Raw genomic sequence first — 25,844 nt, forward strand, 5'->3', positions numbered from 1 at the left:
GGTGACGATCCGCTTATTTTGATACCGAGTTCGGCTAAGATGGACTCCCACTCTCCCAACACGGGGGTTTAGAAAGTTCTCCGCCTGCTGCTTCGACCTCTACCTGTTGTAGGAACCGAAACGCAGTCCAGGCCATGTCGCTCCGGCGCGGAGCGTCGACGGAAGGGGGAGAAAGTGTGAACGGAGGAGGCGGAGGTGGAGAAGTGGTCCAGTCGAATTAATAAGAGATGAACGCGTCTTTCTGCGTCGAAACTGCGGATCCATTTGGACACAACCATGGCTGTCAACCGCGAATTGGTGTGAATTGAAACCTCCCGAGTGAGGTTTTGCTTCCCCCGGAGGCTGGAGCTACCGACAGACCGCGACGCTGCACCCGGGCTGTGAAACGCCGGAATCCGCACAGACGCTGGTGTGTGGCGGCGGTTCTGTGGCGGTGCCGGGGTCCAGGGTCCACGGTCCACGGTCCCTGGTCAAACGACGTCTTCGTGGGTTTCTTTGCTCATGCACATGGCCGTGTGACCATTTCCCCCCACCCAAGCAAAGGTAAATAACGCTTTTTGTTTCTGTTGCTGTGTTGTCGGGAACGGGGCGATTCCTTTCATTGCGGTCCATTTTCAGTCATCGGTCTCTTTAAAAATATTTTCATGCCATTATTTTGTAAAAGCCGCCTCTGTTTGCTATTGTGAGATGAATTCATGCTTCCACTGGCTTTACTCGCAGCAACAGTGACAAACACAGGCCCGACTACAAAAACAGCCCCAATAATCCTCGACCCGAAGGCCCTTTTTAATAATAAAAAGGAAAGACAGCTTGTGATTTTAACTACACACTGACAGTGGCAGCCGGGGGGGGGGATGTCCCTAAATCAACCCAGAGCAGGTGGAATGGCCTAAACAGCTCATCACCACAATAAAAGGACGGCTCCTTTCCCATTACGCCTCCATGCAGAATTACTATCCATGACTGGGGTAAATAACAATGTGGGCTGAGGTTGCATTTGTCAGGGACCTGGCATGTGGTTTCTCCCCATTGTGTCCGGCTGCGATGTGTGGATGCAGCAGGATGCGGTCCACTTCCACACTTAGTCACACTTCGGCTGGAGACCCCGGTGGCTGATGGAGATGAAGATGCAAAGCAACTCTCTCGTCGGGAGCCGCGGTCTTCCTGCGTGTTGTAACGGTCTGCTCAAGTTAAAATCTATTTTTGGAAACTGAAGCATATTGACTGGAGATGTGAGACCACAGTCTTTGGTTTCTTGACCCCCCCCCCCCCCCCCCCCTTCCCTGAAGCAAGAAGCCTTCCATTGAATTAAACTGGCAGCAGTAAATTCAGATTTGGCGTCTTAAAGACAAACAGGCTCTGCTGGTTTTGCACATTTCTGGACAACTAATCAAAACGGGAGCGGAGCAGGTGGAGATGTACCGATCGCTGACCCCCAAATGGCCGACGGAGCTGGTTGTTTTTAGTGGACTGAACCAGCTGGAGATTTAATGTGTCTTCGTGTCCTTTCCTGAGTTGTTTCTTTTGTTGTTGGACGGATTTTGAAATGACAAACTAGAGGGACTGGCTGGGGTTTTTGGTGAAGGCTGTTTTGAACTGGGGCAGCCGTTGAAAGGCAATCTTTGCAAGATCAATAAGACAGCAGCCAACATGAGCCAAAATTATTATATAACGGCGTATTGTCGGATGGTGCTCGCCACAGTGTATGGGATGTCCACTCACCGGCCACTTTATTAGGTACATCTTGTCATGTTCCAGAAAATAGTTTGACATGATTTGAGCTTCATGACATGGTGCATTATCCTGCTGGTAGTATCCATCAGAAGATGGTTATAAGGAGATGAGCAACAATGCTCAGGTGGGCTAAGGTGTTTAAAAAAAATGCTTAATTGGGATTAAAGGGCCCAAGATGTGCCAAGAAAATATCCCCCTGTCCATCACAGCACCAGCAGCAGACTGAACCATTGACACCCGTCCTCTCTGGACATGGATCCATGTTTCATGTTGTTTAGTCCAAATTCTGACCCGACCACGATGTTGCAGCTGAAATTGAGACTTGTCAGACTCTCGTGTTCTTAGCTGAGGGGTGTGGTTCTGCTGCTGTAGCCCATCTTGTTCAAGGTTCCACGTGTTGTGCGTTCATTGGTTGTAACAAGTGGATATTCAAGTTACTGTTGTCTTTCTATCATCTGGAACCAGTCTGCCCATTCTCCTCTGACCTCTCACATCAACAAGGCATTTTTCTTCAAACCCTAGAGATGGCTGTGGGAGTCGATCCCAGTAGATGAGCAGATTCTGAAATCCTCAGACCAGCCCAACCACCAGGCGACCTTCAAAGTCATTAAATCATCTTTTCTTCCCCATTCTCATGCTCAGTTTGAAGTTCAGCAACTTGTTTTGACCACGTCTACAGGCCTAAAAGCGTTGGTTTGCAGCCCTGCGATTGGCTGATTAGCTATCCTCAAGGTCATTTCGCTAAAATGTTGGTTTCCAGATGATAATATGCCTGACGTGTCAATCTATCTATGACTCCTACCTGATCTATACTTTCACACAGCCATACTACCCTGACCAGCAGCTCTCCTTGGGTCGCAGAGCTGTGAAGGCCCTGCCAGGTCTGTCACATTATATTTAACACTTTGCACTGAGCAACGTTAGAAACACAAGAGTGCACTGACACAAAAACCATGCAAACTGGCACAGAGGAATGTGATGTGTGTGTGCTGGGGACAGGAAGCTGTCGCCTCTGATGGGACTGCCTCATTGTTCTCCACTGAAGCCGGAGCTATTTCAGGCCTGTGTGTGTGTGTGTGTGTGTGTGTGTGTGTGTGTGTGTGTGTGTGTGTGTGTGTGTGTGTGTGTGTGTGTGTGTGTGTGTGTGTGTGTGTGTGTGTGTGTGTGTGTGTGTGTGTGTGTGTTAGCACTCCTATCTCTGGACTCTTTTCCTTTAGTTCATAGTTATAAATTGATATCAGTAGAGCTCAGATTTGCTGCCATGTCACATATCACCCAGTCGGAGGCAGAATCAGCTTATATGTCTTTCCTTCTTCTGCCCCGTGGGTCTTTTCCATTGGAACGCCATGATTTTATTTAGGCAAAGAGGACAGAATTCTGGCATCTCTACTGGGGACTGGGCCTGGTCTCTTTGATTTAATTAGCCTGGAAGTTCTCGACATTCAAAACTTTTTTTTAGCTTTTTCATGCTCGCAGCTGGACAAATTTCAAACAGTCAAACAGCCAAACTCTGATTTAAAGAGACATTGATGCAGTCGGTGTGTCCTGTTCTGCCCACCAATAAACATATTTATTGCCAAGAAATTACTTGAGATTTCATGTGGAGTCTGCTCATCATTCCTCTCCTCAGGTGTAGGATGCTCGGCATGCATGCGTGCGTGTGTGTGTGTGTGGTTGTGTGTATGGTGCATCATCACTGGTTAAGTGTTGATGTCGGACTGTGGGTCTGTTTTTCTGCGATGTGTATATATTTAGTCACCAGTTATAAATAACCCACAGGCTTCAAGCTGCTCTTTGAGGAAACTTGGAACTGGGTTTATTCCACATAACCTCATACAGAAGGTTTTTGAACTGGCTAGATTTTTATCAGTGTACACTGTAACGTTTGTCATTAATGAGGGTATTCTTTGTGGAATTATGTGCAGCGTTGTCATTTTTGTTTATCGATCCTGAAATTGCGGGTCATCTGGTTTTGTTGCTTTACCCCATTACCCCTTAACGTTAAAGAGGCACACATCAGAGTTTTTACTGTTGCGTCTCAGTAGCATGCTTTGCAATCTTTTCTGTTGTTGTTTTTTACTTCATATAGACATTAGCTGGTAAAACTGGAACAAGCAAACAATGTGAAGCTCAAAACTGTGGTGAACACACCCAAACTGTTAATCAGCCAAAAATAGTTTGCTTTTCCAGTACGTTCATTGATGTGTACCCTTATTTTCCTCATTTTTATAGATTTCTCTATGACACAGTGTTCTAGTTTACCAAATACTTCCTGTTTTTGAAGCACTTTATGACTTTGCAGCAGCAGCTTACTGAAAACATTACGGCTTCTGATCTGACGAGGCCGAACTGATGACCACACATGCACTTAGTCCTAAAGGAGGGGAGGGGGGCAGTGGTGATGAGTCAGCTCCATCTGTGCACCTACTACATGTTCTCTGTGTATTTGGGTGTGCATAGACCCTAGTATGCTAGAACACCAATGATCTATAGGTTTATAGTCCTTATCCATCCAGTGTATTGTAAAGATTTTTGTGTATTTGTATTAAATGTGTCTGTATTAAATTACAGTTGGTGATTTCTATTTTGATACAGGTCAGTCTTCATCAGTTTGCGTTAATGGCTCGTGGCGCTAATTAGCCTCAGCCTCAGTCTCAGATGTACCGGTATCTATTGATGTTAGAGTGCTCTATATGATTTTCAATGCTAAGCTACCTCTTCAGCCCTACTCGTATTACGCTCCTCCCCCCAGAAAAGAGATGCTGTTTTGAATTAATAAGTGTACACAATTGTGACATTCTTGCTTGTTTCGTATTGTAATTGGATCAATGCAAACATGGCAGAATTTAACCTTTACTAGCTTAAATCTTGGGTTGCTACGGTGATTAAAAGCGTTGCCTGGCACAGGGTGACACTTTGACAAGTTTATTGTTCAGCCGTTAGCCTGGCTTAACATGCATGGCTAATGTGGAATGCTTCTTTTTTTATATACCAGAGGTCAAAGGGTGGGTATGTGGCGAGGAGAGAGGGGTGGGAATGGGTAAGGAATATGGAAGTATTAATAGCTCGACCTTTAAGTGTGACCTCCACTGTCAAAACTGTGAACTGAAATTTAGGTGTTGTGCAATACAGAGATGATCACTGAGAGCTCCCAGCACATTAGAAGAGAGTTCTGTGGATGCACACGAGTGTTTGGAATAACATTCTAACGTTCCAGCCTGGGAGGATAAGAAACGAGCTTTGTAATAACGCAGTAGTTGGATCAGAAAATTAGAAATACCCTGGGAGGCACAAGGGATTTTAGGTTTCACAATTATAAACACAATAATAAAAAGAAAATAGAACGCATGTGCTGCTAAATGTTAGCAGGAATGCCATTTAAAACAGCCAGTAAACTGCTGGGAAGGGTTGGACCCTCTGACCTTTACACAGCAGTCTGTTTAGATGAAAATTGTTTGACAGCTGGATGAAAATGTAGTTCCAGTAGATGTGCTCCAGCTGTGGGATTGAAACCGTGTGCCTCCGCGCTGGATTAGGGGCGACTGTAAATCCCCCCCCACTGCATTCTCTGTTTAATCCTGAAGCCGGATCAAGGACGCTTGTATCCAAACAGCTTCACGTGCTCGTGTGTCTACTTCTGATTAGTTCTATGAAAACAAAGGCTCGTGTTGTGCTCATACAGCAGAGGTTTGAGGTCCTGGTGCTCTGAGGATTTTATTTGTTTTCAGTGGTTTTGGATTGTGAGCAAGCTGTAATTGTTAGCAAAGGCACAAGAATTTGTGTGAGGGGTTCTGATGTGGCTGGCCTGAAACTGTGCTTCTGCCCCAGCTCAGATGTTTGGGCAAGTTAATTTCCATGTAAATAAACTAAATATCAACCATATCATCACGAACTGCCTCGCAGTTATTTTGATCCTCTGAGGGCGCCTCATGTTCCCGGTGTTCGTGCGGTTCAGGTTGGATCATTTCAACACCTGCGGCTCTGAGCGGTTGTGACACAGTAAAGCAAGAATAGCCTCTTTACGCCAGACTTTGTCGCACAGCGTCAGTGTTGAACCGTGGGCCAAGCCCTCCTGCTGCTCCAGTATCTGATGGAAATCCTACTGTAACACATAAATGTTTCAGGTGTGTGTTGGAAAATCAGGAGCAGGCCATTTTGCTGCTATTAACTCTGGGAAAACAGCATCCAGATGTGATCAGTTACTGGTAAATCAGGAAGGAAATGTAATAACCTGAGAGGTTTTGCTGTTTATGGCTACGTGACTCCAGTTAATGCATTCGCTGTTTGTCATGTTCCTCTCATTCCAATGAGCCAATCACGCAGCTCGTTTATTGGTGATGAGGATGTGGTGAAGGAAGTATTTTTATCAATGGACCAAGATTATTCTTGCAATAAGTGAGAAAGCAGGTGGGGCTTAACGTGGAATCACAGATGTGGGACTGCTTAATCACCTGTCACCACGGCAACCAAATAACACGTGACCAGGAGAGACAGAGACACTTGAAGAACAAAGTGCTTGTGTATTCTTTCTAAAAGTGAGCTTGTTAACAGCGAGTTGTTCCTGTTTGAGACGTCTGCAACGTTTTGCTTTGGCTTCTGTATATCTAAAATTCCATACTACTCAACAGCATTTGTTATTCACTTAGATTATATTGTTCTGCCAAATACCTGAACTCCCAACAATATCAAACTGCACATTTAGGATAAACGTTTTAAATTTACCATCTTTTTATCTGGGAAAAAAAAGAGAATTCTCCCTGTTGCATTGACAATATGACCCCACAGTTGACCATCACCCCCCTTTCTGGTCCTCCTATTTGTCCTGACACCTCCCTGATGTCATCTTTCTATCTTTCTCTTGCTCCTGCAGGTCTCCACACTCCCTTCACACCCCGTCATCACCCCCTCCTCCCCAGGAGACCAGCAGAAGAATTCCTGGATCGCCTTCCACCCCGTCCCATCTCCCACCCTCATTTCTGCCCTCAGAGCGGACACGTGCGTCAGTGTCGGGGTGTTGGAACAGCACGCCGCTCTGCCGTTGACAAAATGAAATGCTCTCCTGGAGTTTCCAGACTAAGTTCACCACAGTGACATTGGCAGCAGGAAATGTGGTAAATGGCTCCTCAAAGCAAGAGAAAATGCCAAATGGAGGAGTTAAAGACTCGCCCTGCTTGGTAATGATGTGAACAATTCACCTGTGGAAGCAGGAAAGTCAGAGGTGCCTTGCACGAGGGAACGCAGGGCAGTTTTCTTCATATTTCCATTCATTCACTTTGTTCTTTCGTGTTGGCGTGATTCGGTAACAGGCCGGCGCCTGTGCCACCTTCGATTCCACTTCCTGAAACCCCTTTCTTTCTTTTGTGTCACCCACCTAGCCTCCACCATTCGCCCCTCCCTCACAACGGCCGTCCTCCCCCCTCGTCCCCGTCCCCAGTCATCCTCCCTCTCCACAACTGCTTCCTCTGCCCCCGCCTCTCCTCGCCACCACCCTCCTCATCATCAACACCATCACCACCCTCAGCACCTGCACCACAGCTACCAAACCCTCTCATCCTCCCCGCCTCGCCCTCAGTCCCCTCCAATGTCCATGTTTTCTTCAATGGCGATGGCCACCGCTGCCGCCGTCCCGTCTTCATCACCATCCACATCAACTGGAAATGGCAGCGCCCGAGACCACCTCCTGGCAGTGCGCCGGCGCACCCCACACACCCGGCCATATACGATTGGCCCTGAAAACCTCCGCAGCCTGTCTGTTCAGGCTGAGGTTGGACCCTCAGACTCCATATCCTCTGCCACTATGTCATCAGGGGAACAGCCAGAAGCAGCAGGGGTGGGTCTCCAGCGGGCTAACAGTGACACAGACCTGGTGACATCAGACAGCCGCTCTTCACTCACAGCGTCTACGTACCAGCTGACGCTGGGCCATGGCCACCTGGTCATCTTCTGGGACATCAAGGAGGAAGTGGACGCAACAGACTGGATTGGCCTGTACCACATCGGTGAGCAGTTGCACTCTGTGTCCGGAGATTAATCTCATAAGGCTGTTAACAGCAAAAATCATTTCCCAATGATACCGTTTTTTATGGATGAAGTGGCAGGATATTTAATTATTCTGCTGATGTCTGCTCTGTGTCTTTTCATTGTTAATGTGAACGTTTTAGGTATCATCATCATCATCCGTGCCTCGTAGAAGCTGCCATTGTGGCTGGTTCCATGTTGTCTATAAACTAAGCTGAATCAATAATTGGATATCGTATTTTGATTCTACTGCATCAGGATTCTGGCACGTTTGCAGACCCTTAGTTTCTAAATGGTCTCTGTATGTCTATCACTGCTTGCTCATTGACATCATTTCCTCTCTTTTTCCAATCCCACCCGTCCCACCCCATCCTTTGCCTTTTCCTGCCGGTCATGCTCCGTTCTCTGTGGTATAATAACATTTGCTGTAGGCTGTGATATGATAGCAGTACTGAAGAGGCTGTGACTTGAAATTCCTTTCAAGGTTAGAGCATTACATCAGCCTCACTGCTGCTGTAATAACCGGCTAATGGATGGCGTGTGGTGGTGTTTCTGTGAACAGACGAGAGAAAGGGAGTAGGTTATCCTAAAGAGAATGTGGTGCTGACACAGCATGAATTGCATTTAAGAGCAGCGCACTCACGTTCTCACAGGCAAACAGGGGGGCATTATCTCAATTGTAGCCCTTTTTTGTGAATTACACGAGTGCAGTGTGGCTTTGTTCCGATGTTTTCCAAAGTTAATTTTCTTTACCACCTGGTGCACAGTTGTGATGGTGTCTGCGGACAATTCGTTACCCAGACAGGGAGACAGAAAAAAGGCAGTGAAAACAAATACTTCCATCCTCTCTTCAGCTCTCTGTAGTATTGACCCACAGTTGGGAGGATTTCTGGCACGGCTCTCCCCAGGGCCTTGAGTTGTTTCCAGGCTGGCTGCCTACTGTGCTTCCCCTGGAGCCACAGTAGCCCCATAACTTGCCCCTGCTGTCTGACCTGTGTGTGTCACACCTCTATGGCAGACTGTTTGGATGACTGCGTGGCTCCCGGGTCAGATGAGTATTCGTGGTTGTTTGAGGGATGGTTATTTGCTGTCAGCAACAATGCCTTTTGGGATATTGATGGTGGACCGATGTGATGCGAGGGGACCTTCTGTATGCGTGCCTGGCCGAGGGACTTGGGCATTGATCGATCAGAACGGTGACCATTTGTCACAAGATGGGCACATAAATGTTTGGAGGAGGAGCGGACAGGGATTTGATTCATGGCTTGAGGGCAGTTCCCTTGAGGTCATCTCCATCACACTGATTTGTTAGAGCAGTGTTCCCTTCTGCTGTGAAATCCAGACATGCTGTTGGTCAAATAAAGAAAATGTTAAATGGTTGTGTTCTTTTGGGATTGTATGGTGGCCGGAAAAGAAACTCTTTCCTCAAATTGAAATTTTCCACACACCAGAAGGACGAAAGGGATTTAGTCTAATTTCTTATCATGAATATTTAAAGGAAATGGAGACATTTCTTCTTCTTTGATCTTCTTTATCATCAGAAAATGCGCTTCTCTTGTGGGTGTTTTGTCAGGTTAATTCTCTGTTAACTTTGCTGGAGTAATGATTGATGGGGAGGTGTTGTTTGTGTTTTCAGTCATTACTATTGATTGAAAACAGTGTTCAAATATAACAACGCATACGTGATATGAAGAACACCCTGTCATAACTTTGTTTCATGCATGTCCAAACTTAAATTGAATGGCAGAATCTGCTTCGCTGTAGTGTGTAAATGATCCCTTGCTTAATCGACGACAAGCGAGATGAACACAAACATGTTCCGCAGATGAGACGTGCGTGGCCAACATGTGGGACTCCAAGAACCGTGGTGTGAACGGCACACAGAGGGGGCAGATTGTGTGGAGGCTGGAGCCAGGACCCTACTTCATGGAGTGTGAGTGGACTGAATTTCGGTTTGAGTATCTGAGCCACGGAGCACTGATATTTGCTCATGTGCTGTCCACAGCGGAGACCAAGATCTGCTTTAAATACTATCACGGAATAAGCGGAGCTTTAAGAGCAACGACACCTTGCATTACTGTCAAGAACCCGGGAGTTCCGGTACGTACAAGCACTGCCTCACAAAATTCAAATCCCTCAGGCTCCTCTTCATTCGGCTGTTTCCTCACCAGGTGGGAACTGAGGGCCAATTGGGGAACCAGTCTGTAAATGAACCCTGTCGGAAACTGGTCAGCTTTACGTTGTCCGGTGAGAGGAACGAGGTGGTGGAATCCCGCGTTAAATACACGAACATGTTTCCTGATGATGTTTTTAAAACTCCAGATATACAAGCAGTGGGTCTGAAGAAGGGGATGTTCTTCAATCCTGACCCCTACTTAAAGATGTCCATACACCCTGGGAAGAGGACCGGCCTCCCGAAGTTCACCCACCACGGACAGGAGAGACGCACCTCTATCATTGCTAACACTATCAGCCCCGTGTGGCAAGGAGAGGTCAGCAAAACTGCTCAGAAGTCTGCGCCCACACTTTTAATTCACTTTCTTTTGAATTTTCCTGTCATCAGTCCCTGAGCATGAAACTGTAGGGGGCAGCGTGGCACATTGATGAAAGGGCACCATGTGAAGAAGAAAATGCAGAGTTTAGTGCCACAAGGCTGCACAGCAGCATGAGTCTTTGAAATGTTCTTATTTTCATTAAGTCAGCTTTAAATTTATCATTCTGAAGTTGAATGTAACCAAGGTAAAGGTGAGCATCAGTGTTGTCTTGCTGGCTGCAGTGACATGAACAGGTGAGGGCTTCCACCCCCCCGAATGTGACTGAATTGAGGGAGAGTCTCTAAATATATAAAATTTGTACTTTTTTTTTTCTCTTTTAAAAAAGAAAATCTAGTAAAACAATATTTATGCGTTTTAATGTAGATTTAAATGATCGTGGTAGATTTTCATGCCTGAAAACGACCTCCAAATAAAACCAACACAAATGTGAACATTTAATGAATCTCTCTTGACTCATAGAAATACACCTTTGTGGCTCTGATGACCGATGTGCTGGAGATCGAGGTAAAGGACAAGTTTGCCAAGAGTCGACCAATCATAAAGAGGTTTCTGGGCCAGCTGATTATTCCCGTGCAGAGGCTTCTAGAAGGTCCAACAGCTGAGTGAGTCCACACACACGGTCCCTCTGGGTACACGAATTTGTACACTTTATTACCTTTAACAAGCATTCAATGAGGGACGTACGTTTGACCTTAAGCGCCAGAATTGATTCAGCATGGTTGACACAGATGTAGTCGATATGCACCAATCACCTGGCTGTTTCCTCATTGATTTGTGACTTAGGGCATCCTGTTCTAAAGGAGCCCTGATTGTGTGGGGCAGAACAGTGTTTTAGGTAATTTTTTACTGAAAACACTTTACATGACTCGGAGGCACAGCAGTTTCAAATGTGTGTGTTTAGTGATCAGGTGATCAGCTACAGCCTGTGTCGTCGTCTCCCCACGGATCATGTGAGCGGGCAGCTGCTGTTCAGAGTGGACATCACCTCCACTGGGCAAGAAGGTATGTGCATTAGCTTCAGTCCTCAGCTCCAAACAGTGATTTAAAAATCAGAGTTTCTCGTTTAGCAAGTAGTTCTTTTACAACCTAAACATAGACACCAAAAAAGTCATGAGTATTCAGGACTGTAACATTTTAACTTGCGTGATGTGTTTTTAATTAATCTCGTGTGATTATGGATGGCAGCACCATTATCCAGGATACTGATATCTTAGCTTTAGTTAAGAACAATTGTATTAGATTCAAAGGTTTTAAGCTGTGATTTTTGTTTTTAAACGAGTGTAAAATACTTGCAACAATTCCCTTGTTTCCTTTAATATGAAATCAGTTGAGTCTTTCTCTGCTATAATATGTTGTGACAGGTCAGTGCTTTGCTGGTTTCCTTTAAGGCTGTATTTAATTAAACACAAATACACATTCCTGCTGTTGTTTTTAAGCTCTTAATATTGAAATATTTCCTGAACAATTTAATTTAGGACAGAAGACATTACGGTAGTTTATTTGTCATCTTTGTCAGAAGCTTCCCCAGATGCTGTAAGCACAACCTTGGGCGGAACAGTGAGCGGGGACCCAGGCAGTCCCTCTGACGATGAAGACCTCCCTCATCCAGCCTCATCCATGCGTGTCACCTGTGGAGCCTCCCCTACCGGCTCAGATGAAGGCTCTCTGATAGTCAATGGTGCTTGTTACTATGAAGATGACAGCGTTTGGGGAGAACCTGGCCAGATGGGAGTAGAGAATCTACTTCCTGTGGTTCTGAGCAGCCACACCCACAGACAGGTGTCCCTCAATGACTACCTGGATGCCCTTGAGGTAGCCAGGAATTCTGGAGATCGACCTATGACTGGCCCTTTGCCAAAACTGCGTTCCAGCTTCCCGACGGACACGCGGCTTAACGCCATGCTGCACATAGACTCTGATGAGGACGAGGAGACAGCAGGGCAACACAGGGAGCCGTCCCAGGAAGCAAGGACTCGGCTGGGTGCCGATTCCTCGAGTCAGTCGGCAACAACCGAAACTCGGTTGTGGGAGCAGGGTTTAAATTTAGAGCCACAGGGGCAGACTAGTGCTCTGGCTACAGCGGACACGTCCTCCCCTGCTGGTCCCCAACCTGGAAATGGACCTGCTGAAGCTGAAACAGGGGGATCAACTGTGCAAGCCAGAGAGGCTTCCCAACTCCCAGCAGAAGCTTCTGCTGCTCTCAGCCTTTCTCATGCACCTGAGGCTGCTGCTGCTGCTCCAGAGGTTAGGAATTCTGTGGAGGAATGTAGTGGTCAGGAGCAACAAAGCAGGACGAGCACTAGCCAGGAAGCATTTGGCTCATCTTCGTTTGGTTTCCTCTCACCCATTCAGGTGAGCTTCATCAAGGTTCAGTCTGACTGGGAGAGTTTTAATTATTTTCAGTGATTTGACACAATTGATATGGACTTTTGTCTGTTTAATATAGGACTCACTTTAGATGTCTCATTAAGGTTATTTCTAAATAATGCCTCAAAAGTATTTTTATGGGGCTGTCAAAATGCATTTTGTCTTAATATTTTTTTTCGTCAGGAGGTACAGATGACTAAAGCAGTGGCCCCAAAGGCAGAGGAAGAAGGGGTGGAGTCATCAAGCAGTGAAGCTAATGGCCCAGTAGGGGGAGCTACTTGTGCCAGCATCACAGAAGGAGAGGGGACCTCTGAAGTTGGTAGGTCAATCATGCTGTCCTCCCAACACACATGCAGTTGGCAATTGATTCAAGAAAATAACTTGGTTTAGGGGCAGGAGCCAGCAGTGGTGATAGGCATGAGGAGGGAGTGGAAGTGTGGAAGAGAAGGCAGTCCCTGCAGGCCTCAGGAGGAGTGGCCCAAACACAGGACGGTGCACATGGGGCAACAGGTAAGATGGAGAAATATTTATGCTTTTTTTGCCCCCTGATCACTTTTGCCAGTAAAAATGATATATTTTGTTTCTGTCTGGATGCAGGCACCACAGCTCAGGTCAGCAGTCACCAGCCTGTTCGTCCCCTGTCTTCAGTGCGCCATGACATCACTCGCTACCAGAGAGTGGATGAACCACTGCCACCTAGTATGTGTGTAGTGCTTTAAATTAATGTAGCATAATAAAGTGCAACTGCACATGAAAACACAGCTAAAATGAGATTTTGGGGGTGGGGGGGTTCAAAATCTGGATTAAATCTTGTCCATAAGACTATTCTTGGTCCTCCTGACAGAGTTGTAATAATGATTCTGGCATAAAACAAAGGCGAGGATGGACAAAAAGCCTGAATACAGTATTTGTTTTGATGTACTAATGTTGCGTTTGTGATGCTAATCTGTGTGTCAGACTGGGAGGCTCGTATCGACAGCCATGGCCGAATATTTTACGTGGACCATGTGAACAGAACCACAACCTGGCAGCGTCCTACTGCTCCTCCAGCCCTTCAGACCCTTCAGAGGTCCAACTCCATACAGCAGATGGAGCAGTTGAATCGCAGGTCAGGTGCACCATGACTGCAGAGGAAATGACCTCAGCTGTCACCTAAATAATCAACACCAACATGCTTGTTGCTATAGATACCAGAGTATTCGCAGGACGATAACTAGTGACAGCAGACCAGAGGAACAGCCAGCCAATGAGCTGCCTCTGGATGAGACTGATATGCAACCCTCCATCCCAGGTATTTCTTCTCCCAGCTTCGTTGTGTACTTCAAGGCCACAGAGGTTTGATCTGTCACTTGCCGGTGTCCCACAGAGCTGCGGAGGGACAACAGTGTGGCTCAGGCCAGCTCGCGTTCTCGCCTCGCTCTGCTGCTACAGTCCCCCAGCGCCAAGTTCCTCACCAGCCCCGACTTCTTCACTGTGCTGCATTCCAACCCTGTACGGATACTTTCTTTTTCTCTGGTTTCTGCTGATTCTCTTATGTCACATTGCTTGTTTATAGAAGTCAGAAGAAAAGAGATTTTTTTTGTCACTAACTCGAAGACAAACAGCATGTGCATGGTAATGGCGATAAACCGCAGTTAAAACTCAGTTTTAAGACGTTTCTTTTCCGTGTTGATGTACTTTCTTCTCTGTATATTAACTTCTCTTTGCTGCCTCTGCTTTTCTCCCTGTCTTAATATCTTGGCTCTCAGGGTGCCTACCGTTTGTTCACCACCAACACTTGTCTGAAACATATGATCAGCAAGGTCCGTCGAGATGCTCACCATTTCGAGCGCTACCAGCACAACAGGGACCTGGTGGCCTTCCTCAACATGTTTGCCAACAAACAGTTGGAGCTTCCCAGAGGCTGGGAGATGAAACACGACCACACCGGCAAGGTGGGGCTGTTATCCTGAGCCTGAACGGGTTCAGGAGCTGATGAGGGCCGAAATACTGTCGTGTAGTTTTAGTAGTGTTTACACACCAAAACACAGGGGAAAAAAATAGTTTAAACTGCTTTAAAATATTTCCAAAATTCCCGGTCTGCTTTGTTCGCTTGCAGCCTTTCTTCGTGGACCATAACTGCCGCGCCACCACGTTCATCGACCCCAGATTACCTCTCCAGAGCGTGCGCCCCCCGAGCCTCTTGGCTCACCACCAACACCTGACACGTCAACGCAGCCACAGTGCTGGGGAGGTCAGCCCGCGACGCCTGGTGAGATTCACATTTGACTCTTAACAAACCAGTGACTAATCAAAGTTTTGCAGACACGGATCATCTTGTTTCTGTAGACTAAATTTCGTATTTATCTGTCTCTGAAGGGCAACGAGGACCATCGTCACACAGGCCCACCTGTCGTCCCGCGACCTTCCAGCACATTCACCTCTGCCAGCAGGGGGCACCAAGAAGTCGTACCAGTAGGTCAGTATTGGTTGTACAGGTGTTCTGCACACAGCCCTTCCAGCACCTATTTAAACGCCTCTGTGCTCCTAGCTTACAACGACAAGATTGTGGCGTTTCTTCGACAGCCAAACATCTTTGAGATTTTGCAGGAGAGGCAGCCTGAATTGACCCGAAATCATTCACTCAGGTGTGGTGGGGAATTTATTGACTGCTGCAATTAGATGCGATGCCACAGTCAGTAACTCTTCTGTGACAATAGGGAGAAAGTGCAGATGATCCGCACAGAAGGAGGGTCGGGGTTGGCCAGGCTGTCGGGTGATGCTGACCTGGTAATGTTGCTGAGGTGAGCCTTTCCCTTCCATCCTTCCTTCTGTCTCTGCTAAAATGAAGGGCCTCTATTTGCTGTCTACACTTTGTGTCCTCTCCAGTCTGTTTGAAGATGAAGTAATGTCCTACGTGCCTCCGCATGCCTTACTTCACCCCAGCTACTGTCAATCGCCCCGGGGATCACCTGTCTCCTCCCCACAAAACTCACCTGGTAGGAGAGACAATCGCATACACACAATATGTGTTTAATGTTGCTCTGAAAACTGACATTGAAACAGCTTGGACTCTTCTTTTTTCAATATAATTATTATTTATATCATGCTTACAAACTCACGTTCAACTGCAAATTTGTCTTACAGTACTCATAATTTTAATACTAATATTTAAAAAATGAATTAAAAAAACAAAGAATACAAAGTTCCTTTTGGTCTAACTATGGTTTGGGTTTCTGCAGGCTTCATTTAGAGTTGTAGATTAGAGCCCATACATGGATAAAGTTTTTCCCTTTTTCATTGTACTCCATTGCTGTTCTTCCCATCTTTAGATAGTATTATTACATTTTTTGCAAAGTAAAATATTCTTGAGCAACTGGACAACAAAATGTCTTTGTACGTTCTTTGTAAAGCCTTGAGCATTATGCTTCCCCTAATGTGAACTGTGAACTTAAAACAGTGACCCATGGCCTCCTTCCATCAGCTGGTTACGGCGCCTGTTTGGAAAGTGTGCTGTGGTGGTGCAAGTGTGCCCCTTAGTGTGCATCCCGCACACATGACAACACAATTACAGCTTGGACTCTTCATGTACCCTGGAGCCACTCTTGAGGGACCGCTGTTGTACTGGTATTGTGTTGTGTGTATTTCATTACTAAGGAAACTACCTTTTTCCTGTCTGCAGGTACACAGAGAGCTAATGCCAGAGCACCAGCACCCTATAAAAGAGACTTTGAGGCCAAACTGCGGAACTTCTACAGGAAACTGGAAACAAAGGGCTACGGCCAAGGACCAGGGAAGCTGAAGTGGGTGGAATATGTCTGAGGAGAGGTTCAATTCTGATCTGATTTGGTGTTGACAAGGTCCTTCTGTGCTCGTCCCAGGTTGATCATCCGTCGTGACCACCTACTGGAAGACGCTTTCAACCAGATCATGTGCTACTCGCGTAAAGACCTGCAGAGAAGCAAGCTTTACGTCAGCTTTGTGGGAGAAGAAGGGTGAGCAGCCATTGATTTTTAGGGTCGTGACCCAGACGAGTTAAAAATGCACCATCTGTTCATATCCAACCACCTGACCTTACCTGCACCACTCATTCTAATACATGTATGAGATACTAATGTATTGCTGAGGACTGGTCGGATCACTCCACATTTTCTTAGTTTGGAATTCTGACAGTTAATTGCATGTTGCAAGTGGGAATTTCAGGAGTGACAGATTACCTGGTGTAATAATGCCATTGTCATATTTGCATGTGTTACAGGTTGGACTACAGTGGGCCTTCCAGAGAGTTCTTTTTCCTGGTTTCCAGGGAGCTGTTCAACCCTTATTATGGTCTGTTTGAGTACTCTGCTAATGACACCTACACGGTCCAGATCAGCCCCATGTCGGCCTTTGTGGACAATCACCACGAGTGGTAAGAGCCCAAGCTGAAGCTCAGAATCCCTGCGTACGCTGATTGCTCTCACAGGTGAACGCCTCACCTTTCAGGTTCCGGTTTAGTGGTCGTATTCTGGGTTTGGCTCTGATCCACCAGTACCTGCTGGACGCCTTCTTCACCAGACCTTTCTATAAAGGACTCTTGCGCATGTATGTACAGTGTTGCAACACAAAATTTCAACTCGCTTCAGTGGATCCAGCATAAATGAACAAGGATTCCTTTCCTCCTGCAGCCCCTGTGATCTGAGTGACCTGGAGTATCTGGATGAAGAGTTTCATCAGTCTCTGCAGTGGATGAAGGACAACGACATAGAGGACATGCTGGACCTCACCTTCACTGTCAACGAGGAAGTGTTCGGACAGGTTGGCGTTTCTTCAAGTTTTGTTATTGTAGCCAAGTGAAGAAGACTCTAAAATTGCATATGTTTCTTCATTAGATCACAGAAAGGGAGCTGAAGCCTGGGGGAGCCAATATCGCTGTCTCGGAGAAGAACAAGAAGGAGTACATTGAGCGGATGGTGAAGTGGCGGATAGAAAGGGGAGTGGTTCAGCAGACCGAGAGCTTGGTTCGAGGCTTCTATGAGGTATTCTTCTGGAATTCTTGTGTTACACTCAGGTCAGGCAGTCTTCAGAGGACATGAGGATTTGTGGGTGTGTTCCAGGTGGTGGACGCCAGGTTGGTGTCGGTATTTGACGGCAGGGAGCTGGAGCTGGTCATCGCAGGCACAGCCGAGATCGACCTGTCGGACTGGAGGCACAACACGGAGTATAGAGGAGGTATGGAAGACTGTTCTGACTGTAGATTTTCCTGGGTATTCCATCTGACATGGAGTTGATTGGGGGGGGGGGGGGTAGTAATCAAAGTGCTTGTTTGGCCACCCTGATCACCTGCTTTGTGATTAAATCCTTCCAGCCATTTCAAGTTAGAACATTGCTCAGCAATATTTGATTTGGCAGTAACAGAGGAATGCAACAGGGTATATTCAGACCCTCTTAAATGTTTCAATAACTCTTGGTGAAGCCTCCTGTCAAATAATTCACTTTTCCCCATTAATTTACACTCAGTATTTCAGTTTATACAGTTTTGAATGTGATTTATTGCTACTTCAATGCAGGGTATGTTCTTGGGTTACACCTGCCCCTGGTGGTTGTCAGATCTTTATTCCTGAAGTGAACTTTATTTTAAATAGTGATAGCTAACATTTTGATGTCACTGAAATCAAACTTTTGTAAAGTTAGAATGTTTTATAGCAGTACATTACTGTAATTCAACTATTCACTGTATTTAAGGAGCTAAAGCTAACTGTGGATGATTGGACATGACAAAATATCTCACACCTCAATCTTACATTGTCTCCCACTAGTTTTTATTTTGGTCTAAAATCTAAAAATTAAGATACAGAAGTAATGAACTATGTCAGGGATGGACAAATGAAGCTTTAACTACTTGGCCCCGTTTTGAAAATGGGTCCATTACTTGAAGCTTCAGTTATGGCGACCTCTCCTGGAGAAAAGCGAGCATTGAATAAGACTAGTTGGTGAACGGGAGTCACCTACCTTTTTGTTTGCACTGAATTTCATCATTTGTGGGCATGTAAATGTTAAGTAGAAAGTGCTGGACAGCTATGGCAGAGATTGGGTGTGTTTGTAACAAAGGGGTGATTATTCTTACGAACAAATTTGTTCTTAAGTCCCATTTACGAACATTTTACGAAGATTGTGGCATTCACCAATTTCTTCTTATCCTGGATTTATGCGTAGGTAAGAACAAATCCTACGAACACTCAGGAGTACTCTTACGCACATTTCAGTGCCGACATGTTGGCATGGTTGTGTTTTCTTCTCTTGGGCAGTTCAATAAAATTCAATATTACAATGATAATTCTGTCATATTTATTTTCTGTTTTTGGTGATTTACGGAGAATTTTAAAATTACGTAAATGTGCCAATGACTTAACTTTAATCAACCAAATGGGAAACCATGCCAAAACTGTCTTATTTGATTTTATCTTGATTTATTTTATTAGGGGATCGAGGATATGCCCTGGCTCCCTGGTTGTTGACACCACTGACCAACCCTCAGACTCCACAGGAAATTTTATTCAATCAGATGCATGCGCGCAGTCGCTCCACCATTGAACGCACCATCGGCATTTTAAATGGGGGGTGGATGTGTTTGGACACAGAGCCACAACCCCGTGAGGATGTGCGTCCTGACGCAATGATGGGGCCAGACTGCAGGCACGCGGTTCACGTTCGAGCGCGATTAATTGCCCGTTTGTGAATAAATGCATAATTGTCACGTCAGTCTAACAGTCTTGATTCACTTCAAAAAGAAAAAATAAGAGACCGGTTTCAGAGCACACGTTTATTTTTTTACATTCTCGTTGATTTCTTTAAGCGTGTTGGCTATAATCATCAGGGTTGAGGCAATTTTATCAAGCGTGTTAGCCATCCTTTCTTGATTGTGCAACACGGCGTCAGAAATCAGGCGTGGAGAGGCAAGCTTTGGGCATTTCGCTCTGTCTTCAGGGCCCTGCTGCAGTTCCTTTTATGGGCATTAGTGGGCGGTGACTTATGCTAATCGTATGTTAATTAGACTCACCTGGCACGCGCTCTCAACTCGAACAGATGGCATTCATCAATCTAAGAACACAGCTGCGAACAATTCTGGGGCTTACGAACGCGTTGATGAAGCCGACGTAGGGTTTTCTTAAGGAACTTCTTAAGAACAACTTAAAGAATCTAAGAAGATTCTTAAGAACATATTGGTGAATGAGGCCCAATGGTTGTTTTTTTTTTGCTCACAATTTCACCACATTCGGGGAATATTGTGGTGAAGCCAGTAGGCTTGTGGGTCCTCTGATCTGGCCAGTGGTGGGTCTGGCCAGTGTATGGCTCCACCTCTACAGTAGCAGTCCTAGCTCCTCCTGCATCTGACGTCTCAGTCCAGCATTTTCCAAAGGTTAATGTAAAGACAAAGGTGACATTTGACCTGTACAGTGTAATTGTTTCTCAATTTTATGTAGATCTGGATTAAGATAGCCAGAAGTTGCTTTTGGTAGTGCTGGTCTGTCACCAGGGTGTCGATCTGGAGGTCAGGAGGCTAAAAACAGGAATGCTGAGCCTGTGATCAAGATGGTTGAATCCCAGAGTTAAATCTGTGTCAGGCGATGCTCAATGCTGTTTTGTGTTTAGGTTACCATGACAACCACATTGTGATCCGGTGGTTCTGGGCAGCGGTGGAGAGGTTCAACAATGAGCAGAGACTGAGGCTGCTTCAGGTAGGAAACAGGTTATTGAAACGGTTGACTCAGGATTTCAGCTGCAGTATCTCAGTCGTCCTCTTTGTTCCACAGTTTGTGACTGGGACATCCAGTATTCCATACGAAGGCTTTGCTGCTTTGCGTGGCAGCAACGGACCTCGTCGGTTCTGTGTGGAGAAGTGGGGGAAGGTGACTTCGCTGCCAAGGTAAGCTTCAGGTCGGGACTCCAGCAGGTTCAGTGACACAGGAGAGGGAAGGTAGGTGGTGCAGGCCGGTGCATGCACTATACCTGCACTGCAACTTGTGATGGCAGGTCTGGTCCTGATGAACCCCAGCTCCTCTGACAGGTGGCAGGTGACCTGTAGCAGCTTTCACCTGGGATTAGTTTCCCCAGTGAAAGCATCTAAGGTCTAACTGGTAGGACAGACCCACCTGCAGGATCTTGGGCCTTGGCGGAGCGGGTCACTGACATCTACTGGGAACCGTTACCTGCCACAGAGGACTGAGTTCATCAGGACCGTCGCTGGGCTGACAGTCCTCCAACTAGAGAAAACCAAGAAACTACTTAAATACCACATCTGAAGACATCAGGCCATATTACATGAGCAGTACAAAGTGAAACATTACACTTAATAAAGCAATTTCAACTACAAAGCTTATCGTATTCTTTTCATCTTGAAGCGTTACAAGAGACATGTTCAGATGATAAAGAACTTTAAACATTTTTGGCATCTGGACATGTCCTGAATTAGAATTCTTTAACATCTTTAAATTAACTCTGCAACAGAAAATTAAACTATTTTACTATTAACATTCCATGACTATGATCAGCCCCTTCAGGTTACAGCAGTCCTCTTAAACAGTTGAAGTCAACTTTTAAAGTGGATGGGACACAAATCACATCAGTTTTTACTTCCTACTTGTCTTAAGTGAGACAAGTACTGCCTTTCTTTCCCTCGTGGTTTTATTACCAAGTCCTGAAATCTTTAGTTTAATATACAACTGGATGAAAAGGTGAGAAATAAGTTGTGATAGTAAAAACAAAAAAAAGTCCACAAACACAGTGGTGTATACAGGCAAGCTGAAACATTCACAACTGCCCTCACTGTATCTAGCTCAGCTGATTAAAAGCTGCATAATCTAATTTTAGAAAGAAAATCAATTTTATACTTATACAAGCTGCACCTGTCTACAAGCCGCATTGAAACATAGGTCACGGGAAAAACTCAGACGCAGACTTCTGCCACTTTAAACACTGAACAGAAGACACATCAACGAAGGGAGGTCTTCAATCACACACATAACCTGGCTTATGGTGTGAGGGTGCAAACAGTAATTAAAACAGGAATTAAATACAACAACCAGAACTCAATAAATAGAACACTAACATTGAAAGTTGCAAAAGATAACATTTACAACGAACAAAAACAGGGTTAACACCAACCTGAACCCACAGACACACTGCCACAAAGCATGCTGGGAAATTCCCACACTGACCCTCCCCAACACGCTACACTACCTTGGCTTTTCTTTTCAAACGGTGCCTGTGACGCGGCAGTAACACAGCAGCAACAGGGCTGGTTCAAAAAACATACCGGTAAAAGTCACCGAGAGCCGTCTTCATCTTCCTCCTGTGTACTGAAACCATGGAAGTCTTCCTCCTCGGTGTCGGATTGGAATAGCGTCAGAAATCCTGCTTTTATTACCTCTGAAAGCTTTTTTCATTGCTCCCGTTCTTCCCGCTGCCGTTTCCAGCGTCTCACCATCGATTCATTTATGTTAAGTTTACGTGCAGCAGCTCCGTTTCCTTCTTTATCGGCCAGCTCGTTTGCTTTTAACTTGAAAGCTGCGTCATACGCATTTCTTCTTGCATTTTCCATGATGGTCTGTTTATGCTAATTTTATTCGTACACAAAGCGCGAAGTTGCAATAAACTTATATTCACACATATATAGCAGGTGATCAGGGTGGCCTTTTCTGCTAGAGCGCCCCTAGCGGCCGAAAGAAAATACATTAAAAAGCCGCACCGTAGAATAAGCCGCAGTGTTTAAAGTGTAGGGAAAAAGTAGCGGCTTGTAGTCCGGAAATTGGATGTGGTAGTTCCCTTTGTCACCACCAGGGGCGGAATGCTGTCAATTGCCCAACAAGTCCTTATCTCGGTGATCTGAGGATCAGAGAAAAGTAATAAAAATTAGAAACAAACAGAATGTTCTTTAACATTTCTATGGCCTGGAAAAGGGAGTAAGCCCAAACTAGAATATGAATCTCAATCCTTCAGAACAATAACAGTCCAACCAGCTGAACTTCCTGTTGTCCCTGCAGAGCTCACACCTGTTTTAACCGCCTGGACCTGCCACCTTACCCATCCTTCTCAATGCTGTACGAGAAGATGCTGACTGCTGTGGAGGAGACCAGCACCTTTGGACTGGAGTAAGACGCCCAACACTATAAAGGACTGGCGACGACGAGGGATGATCCCGTTCAAAACGCTGGATTCCCGTTTATTTATTAACAGATTTAATTTTATAACGGAGGCCGAGACCTCTGGAACTACAAAGCTGCACCGAGGTAAAGTGTCATTTGTGTTGCACCTGCATGTCAGTGGCACCTGCGCAGTAACTCACGCTTTCACGCTCCCGTGATGTGAGAACTGAGGACCTCACACTGCCTTTGGAACCAGACCTGCCACGTTTGTCGATGCAGATCTCTTCCATCACTTTTCTTTAAGAAGAAGCAACTCACTGCCTTCTCCTACAGTGGAACTGGCCTTTTTTATGCTACTCTGGATGGACCGCAGAGGATTTTCTGCCCAACTATAGCTTTAGCGAAGCCCTCATTGAAGCGCAGCACCCCCTCGTGGCCTCCTGTGGTGCTGCGTTACAGAAAGGAACATTTGGTGGAGTTTTACAGTAAATGTTGACACATCTGATAGGAAATGTAATCAGTGGTTTCACCTTCAAGAAAGGGATTTTCTAATATTGTGGCAGTGGCTGATTGTGATATGAATGTAACTCATTTTTATAGAAAAAAAAAAAACCTGGGGATTTTGTACCAGATTTCAATCAACTGGCAAACAGAATATTTATTCACTGCTGGTCTCACATTGATGAGTAAATTAAGTTGGAATTGTCTTTGATTGTATTTGGTTGAGCTGAATCTGGATTTCATACAGGTCTATTTTCTGAAATTGTTAACCGGTCAGCTTCAGAAAAAAATGACATCCTGTCATTTTCATGTCAACACACCAGAGGCAGATCTGACAACGTTTACAGGAGTCTAACAAAAGGCTGAAAATGAAGAAAATACTTTGGTAATACTCGCCTATTCCTGGAGCATCTTCTACAGGCAGACTCGCACCGCCGTCATTTTGGAAGATTGGAGCTACAGATGATCTCCGTCTGTGTCCTGCGTTGTCGAGTTGGCCTCTAAACTACCACATTAGCAACTTTCTAAATAACACCAGATGCATCCCAACAAGTTCTAGACTACGAAAATGTACAGAAATTAGAATGAAATCACAAAGCCGTGTGGTCCATTTCTGAAGTGTTCAGACGTTGACCTTGAAGAGCAGCTCCAATTCTGCTCTCTTTATTTGGGAACTTTCATAAAGCAGAACTGTCTTCCAATAGAACAAGGTCAAAGTTCAAGGGCTGCAGCACAATAAACACCTCCAACACCGAGCCTCAAACCACACATTTACAGCACATAACCACATTTTTACAGCTGGAATTATATTAGATTCTGCCTCGAGTGGCCGTTGGCTCATGGTGCAACATGAGAAGCATATTTAGAGGGGTGCAATCATCTCAATATCAATGCCAATGTGGACTCTAGCGGTTATACTCATTTTTGTTCATCGTCTGCATGCTAGCAATTACAAATGATCACTAAACACAAAGTATAATAGACGTGTTAGTGCTACGGTTATAACAAATCATCGTCACCCTGACCATTTCCTCTAAAAGGGAAGGAAAAAAGAAGATATTTTGAGTTATAATATGACTTCCGGGTCTCTAGTCACATGTCTGGTGAGGCAGGAGCCCAACAGGACTGCTGCCACTTCAACCAGCCACTTCTCATCCAGCCAAAACATCCAGATTTAGAACACAGCGAGACTCTAGCATCTACTGAACCCACAGCACCACCTCGTTCTCCATCGCTACAGTAAAATCATGCAGTGTTCCAGCTGAAAAGCTGCACTGACAGAATTCTGGTTGCTGCCTCTGGACTCTGCCCCATTTTCCTCCCCCTGACCACAGACTTCAGACCCATTTATGTAGGAATCAGTTTCTTAAAAAAGCCTCCTGATACCGTATGTATTACCCTGGATGTTGTGCACTTTTCCATTCCTGTAAACTAATGTTTCTTCACAGCACTTCACCTCATTTTGCATTTGGTTCTTTTGTATTGACTGATTCTGTTCATCTTGGGCTTGTTTCATGTACCTCACATGGACAGATCAAACTGACTTACGGCAAAATACAATCCAACAGAAGAACTCGAATGTTTAGCAAGAACAAAAAAAAAAAAAAGTTTGCAGTTCTTTTCTATTGTGGAGCTGATTTTAGTAACACTCTTCACACACATTCCCTCCTGCATTACGAATGTAAACGCCTTCAAACACAACCTGCAGGCCTAAACACCAAAAAGACCCCCGCTCAGGCTCATTTCATTTCCAAATTTAATCTGGAGTTATCATTACTTTAATTTATAGAATACCCAAGGGGTCATTGTTACTGTTTTTATGAAATTTAAACATTTTCTTGTGGCTGATTTTAATCCTGTTTCATTCTTGGTACAAAGTAGCTTCTGTTAAACCAAAGTTCACCCAGATCGCAACAAGTCGCTGTTAAACTGTGCATGGCATTAAAAATCAGGGAGGATGCTAGAAAACAGCTATTTTACATGACTGACAATAACTTCAGTGACTTTCTGGACCCGTTTTCTCAGGTTACAGCTGTGCGTTGCTGTTTGACCACAAGAACAATTCACGATGCAAATTCAAGTATGTTTCCTGATCCTGGTTGAACCAAGCACCAAAGCTGGAGCCTGAGTGGTCTGCTCACACAACCCGCCACACACACAGGACACTCCACCTCACTTTGAAATGAATGTTTGTCAGCACTTGTGTACTAAAATAAAACTTCATCTCAAAAGTCACCTTCTCTGCAAGTTTTTCTTACCCAAACCATGTTAAATCAGGAATAACCACAGAAAAGAAACCCAAGATGCTAAAGAAAACTATCCATTCTGAGCGTAAATATTCGATGTTTAATAAACGACTGCACTAACTTTGACTGAATGAGCTTCAGCTTTTAAGGTCTCAACGAAAACATGACTACCAATTAATATAGGATCGTTTTAATTTTAAAAAAAAGTGCCGAAACCAGAAAACAAGCCACCATCCAACAGCGCTGCACGCTATCAGGGAAAGCCACTAAATCGCAGCAGGAAAGGCGGATATACTCACTTTTTGAAGCCAAGACAAAGT

General features: G+C 45.2%; 1 protein-coding gene and 1 long non-coding RNA gene across 2 annotated transcripts; one reads left to right on the plus strand and one right to left on the minus strand.

The window, feature by feature from the left end:
- The first annotated feature begins 1 nt into the window (after position 1).
- hecw2b (HECT, C2 and WW domain containing E3 ubiquitin protein ligase 2b) lies at positions 2-24,252 on the plus strand. The gene is made up of 31 exons (XM_011606230.2): positions 2-543; positions 6,605-7,733; positions 9,578-9,685; positions 9,758-9,852; positions 9,924-9,999; positions 10,075-10,244; positions 10,767-10,909; positions 11,209-11,309; positions 11,824-12,659; positions 12,858-12,993; positions 13,065-13,184; positions 13,272-13,373; positions 13,632-13,782; positions 13,862-13,965; positions 14,041-14,165; positions 14,423-14,608; positions 14,773-14,925; positions 15,033-15,132; positions 15,205-15,301; positions 15,374-15,457; positions 15,543-15,652; positions 16,336-16,456; positions 16,535-16,648; positions 16,912-17,064; positions 17,139-17,237; positions 17,321-17,450; positions 17,525-17,671; positions 17,750-17,864; positions 20,286-20,371; positions 20,447-20,559; positions 22,676-24,252. The coding sequence occupies exons 2-31, from the start codon at positions 7,316-7,318 to the stop codon at positions 22,785-22,787; spliced, it is 4,605 nt and encodes a 1,534-aa protein (XP_011604532.1). The 5' UTR covers positions 2-543; positions 6,605-7,315; the 3' UTR covers positions 22,788-24,252.
- On the minus strand, positions 19,771-22,676 carry LOC115250667 (uncharacterized). Its single transcript, XR_003889243.1, has 4 exons — positions 21,949-22,676; positions 20,643-20,896; positions 20,291-20,520; positions 19,771-20,214 (listed from the first exon to the last, which is right to left on the minus strand). It is a non-coding gene; the product is annotated as an uncharacterized lncRNA (long non-coding RNA).
- Positions 24,253-25,844: the final 1,592 nt, after the last annotated feature.

This window comes from Takifugu rubripes, chromosome 8, assembly GCF_901000725.2.
Source record: "Takifugu rubripes chromosome 8, fTakRub1.2, whole genome shotgun sequence".
Lineage (NCBI taxonomy): Eukaryota > Metazoa > Chordata > Actinopteri > Tetraodontiformes > Tetraodontidae > Takifugu > Takifugu rubripes.

What these genes read in the sequence shown, in the direction of transcription:
- hecw2b (XM_011606230.2), top strand. Translation starts at nt 7,316, where the DNA reads ATGTCCATGTTTTCTTCAATGGCGATGGCCACCGCTGCCGCCGTCCCG. An exon ending in GGATGAACCACTGCCACCTA is followed by an intron (nt 13,374 to 13,631) that starts GTATGTGTGTAG and finishes TCTGTGTGTCAG; the next exon opens with ACTGGGAGGCTCGTATCGAC. An exon ending in TGGTTCGAGGCTTCTATGAG is followed by an intron (nt 17,672 to 17,749) that starts GTATTCTTCTGG and finishes GGTGTGTTCCAG; the next exon opens with GTGGTGGACGCCAGGTTGGT.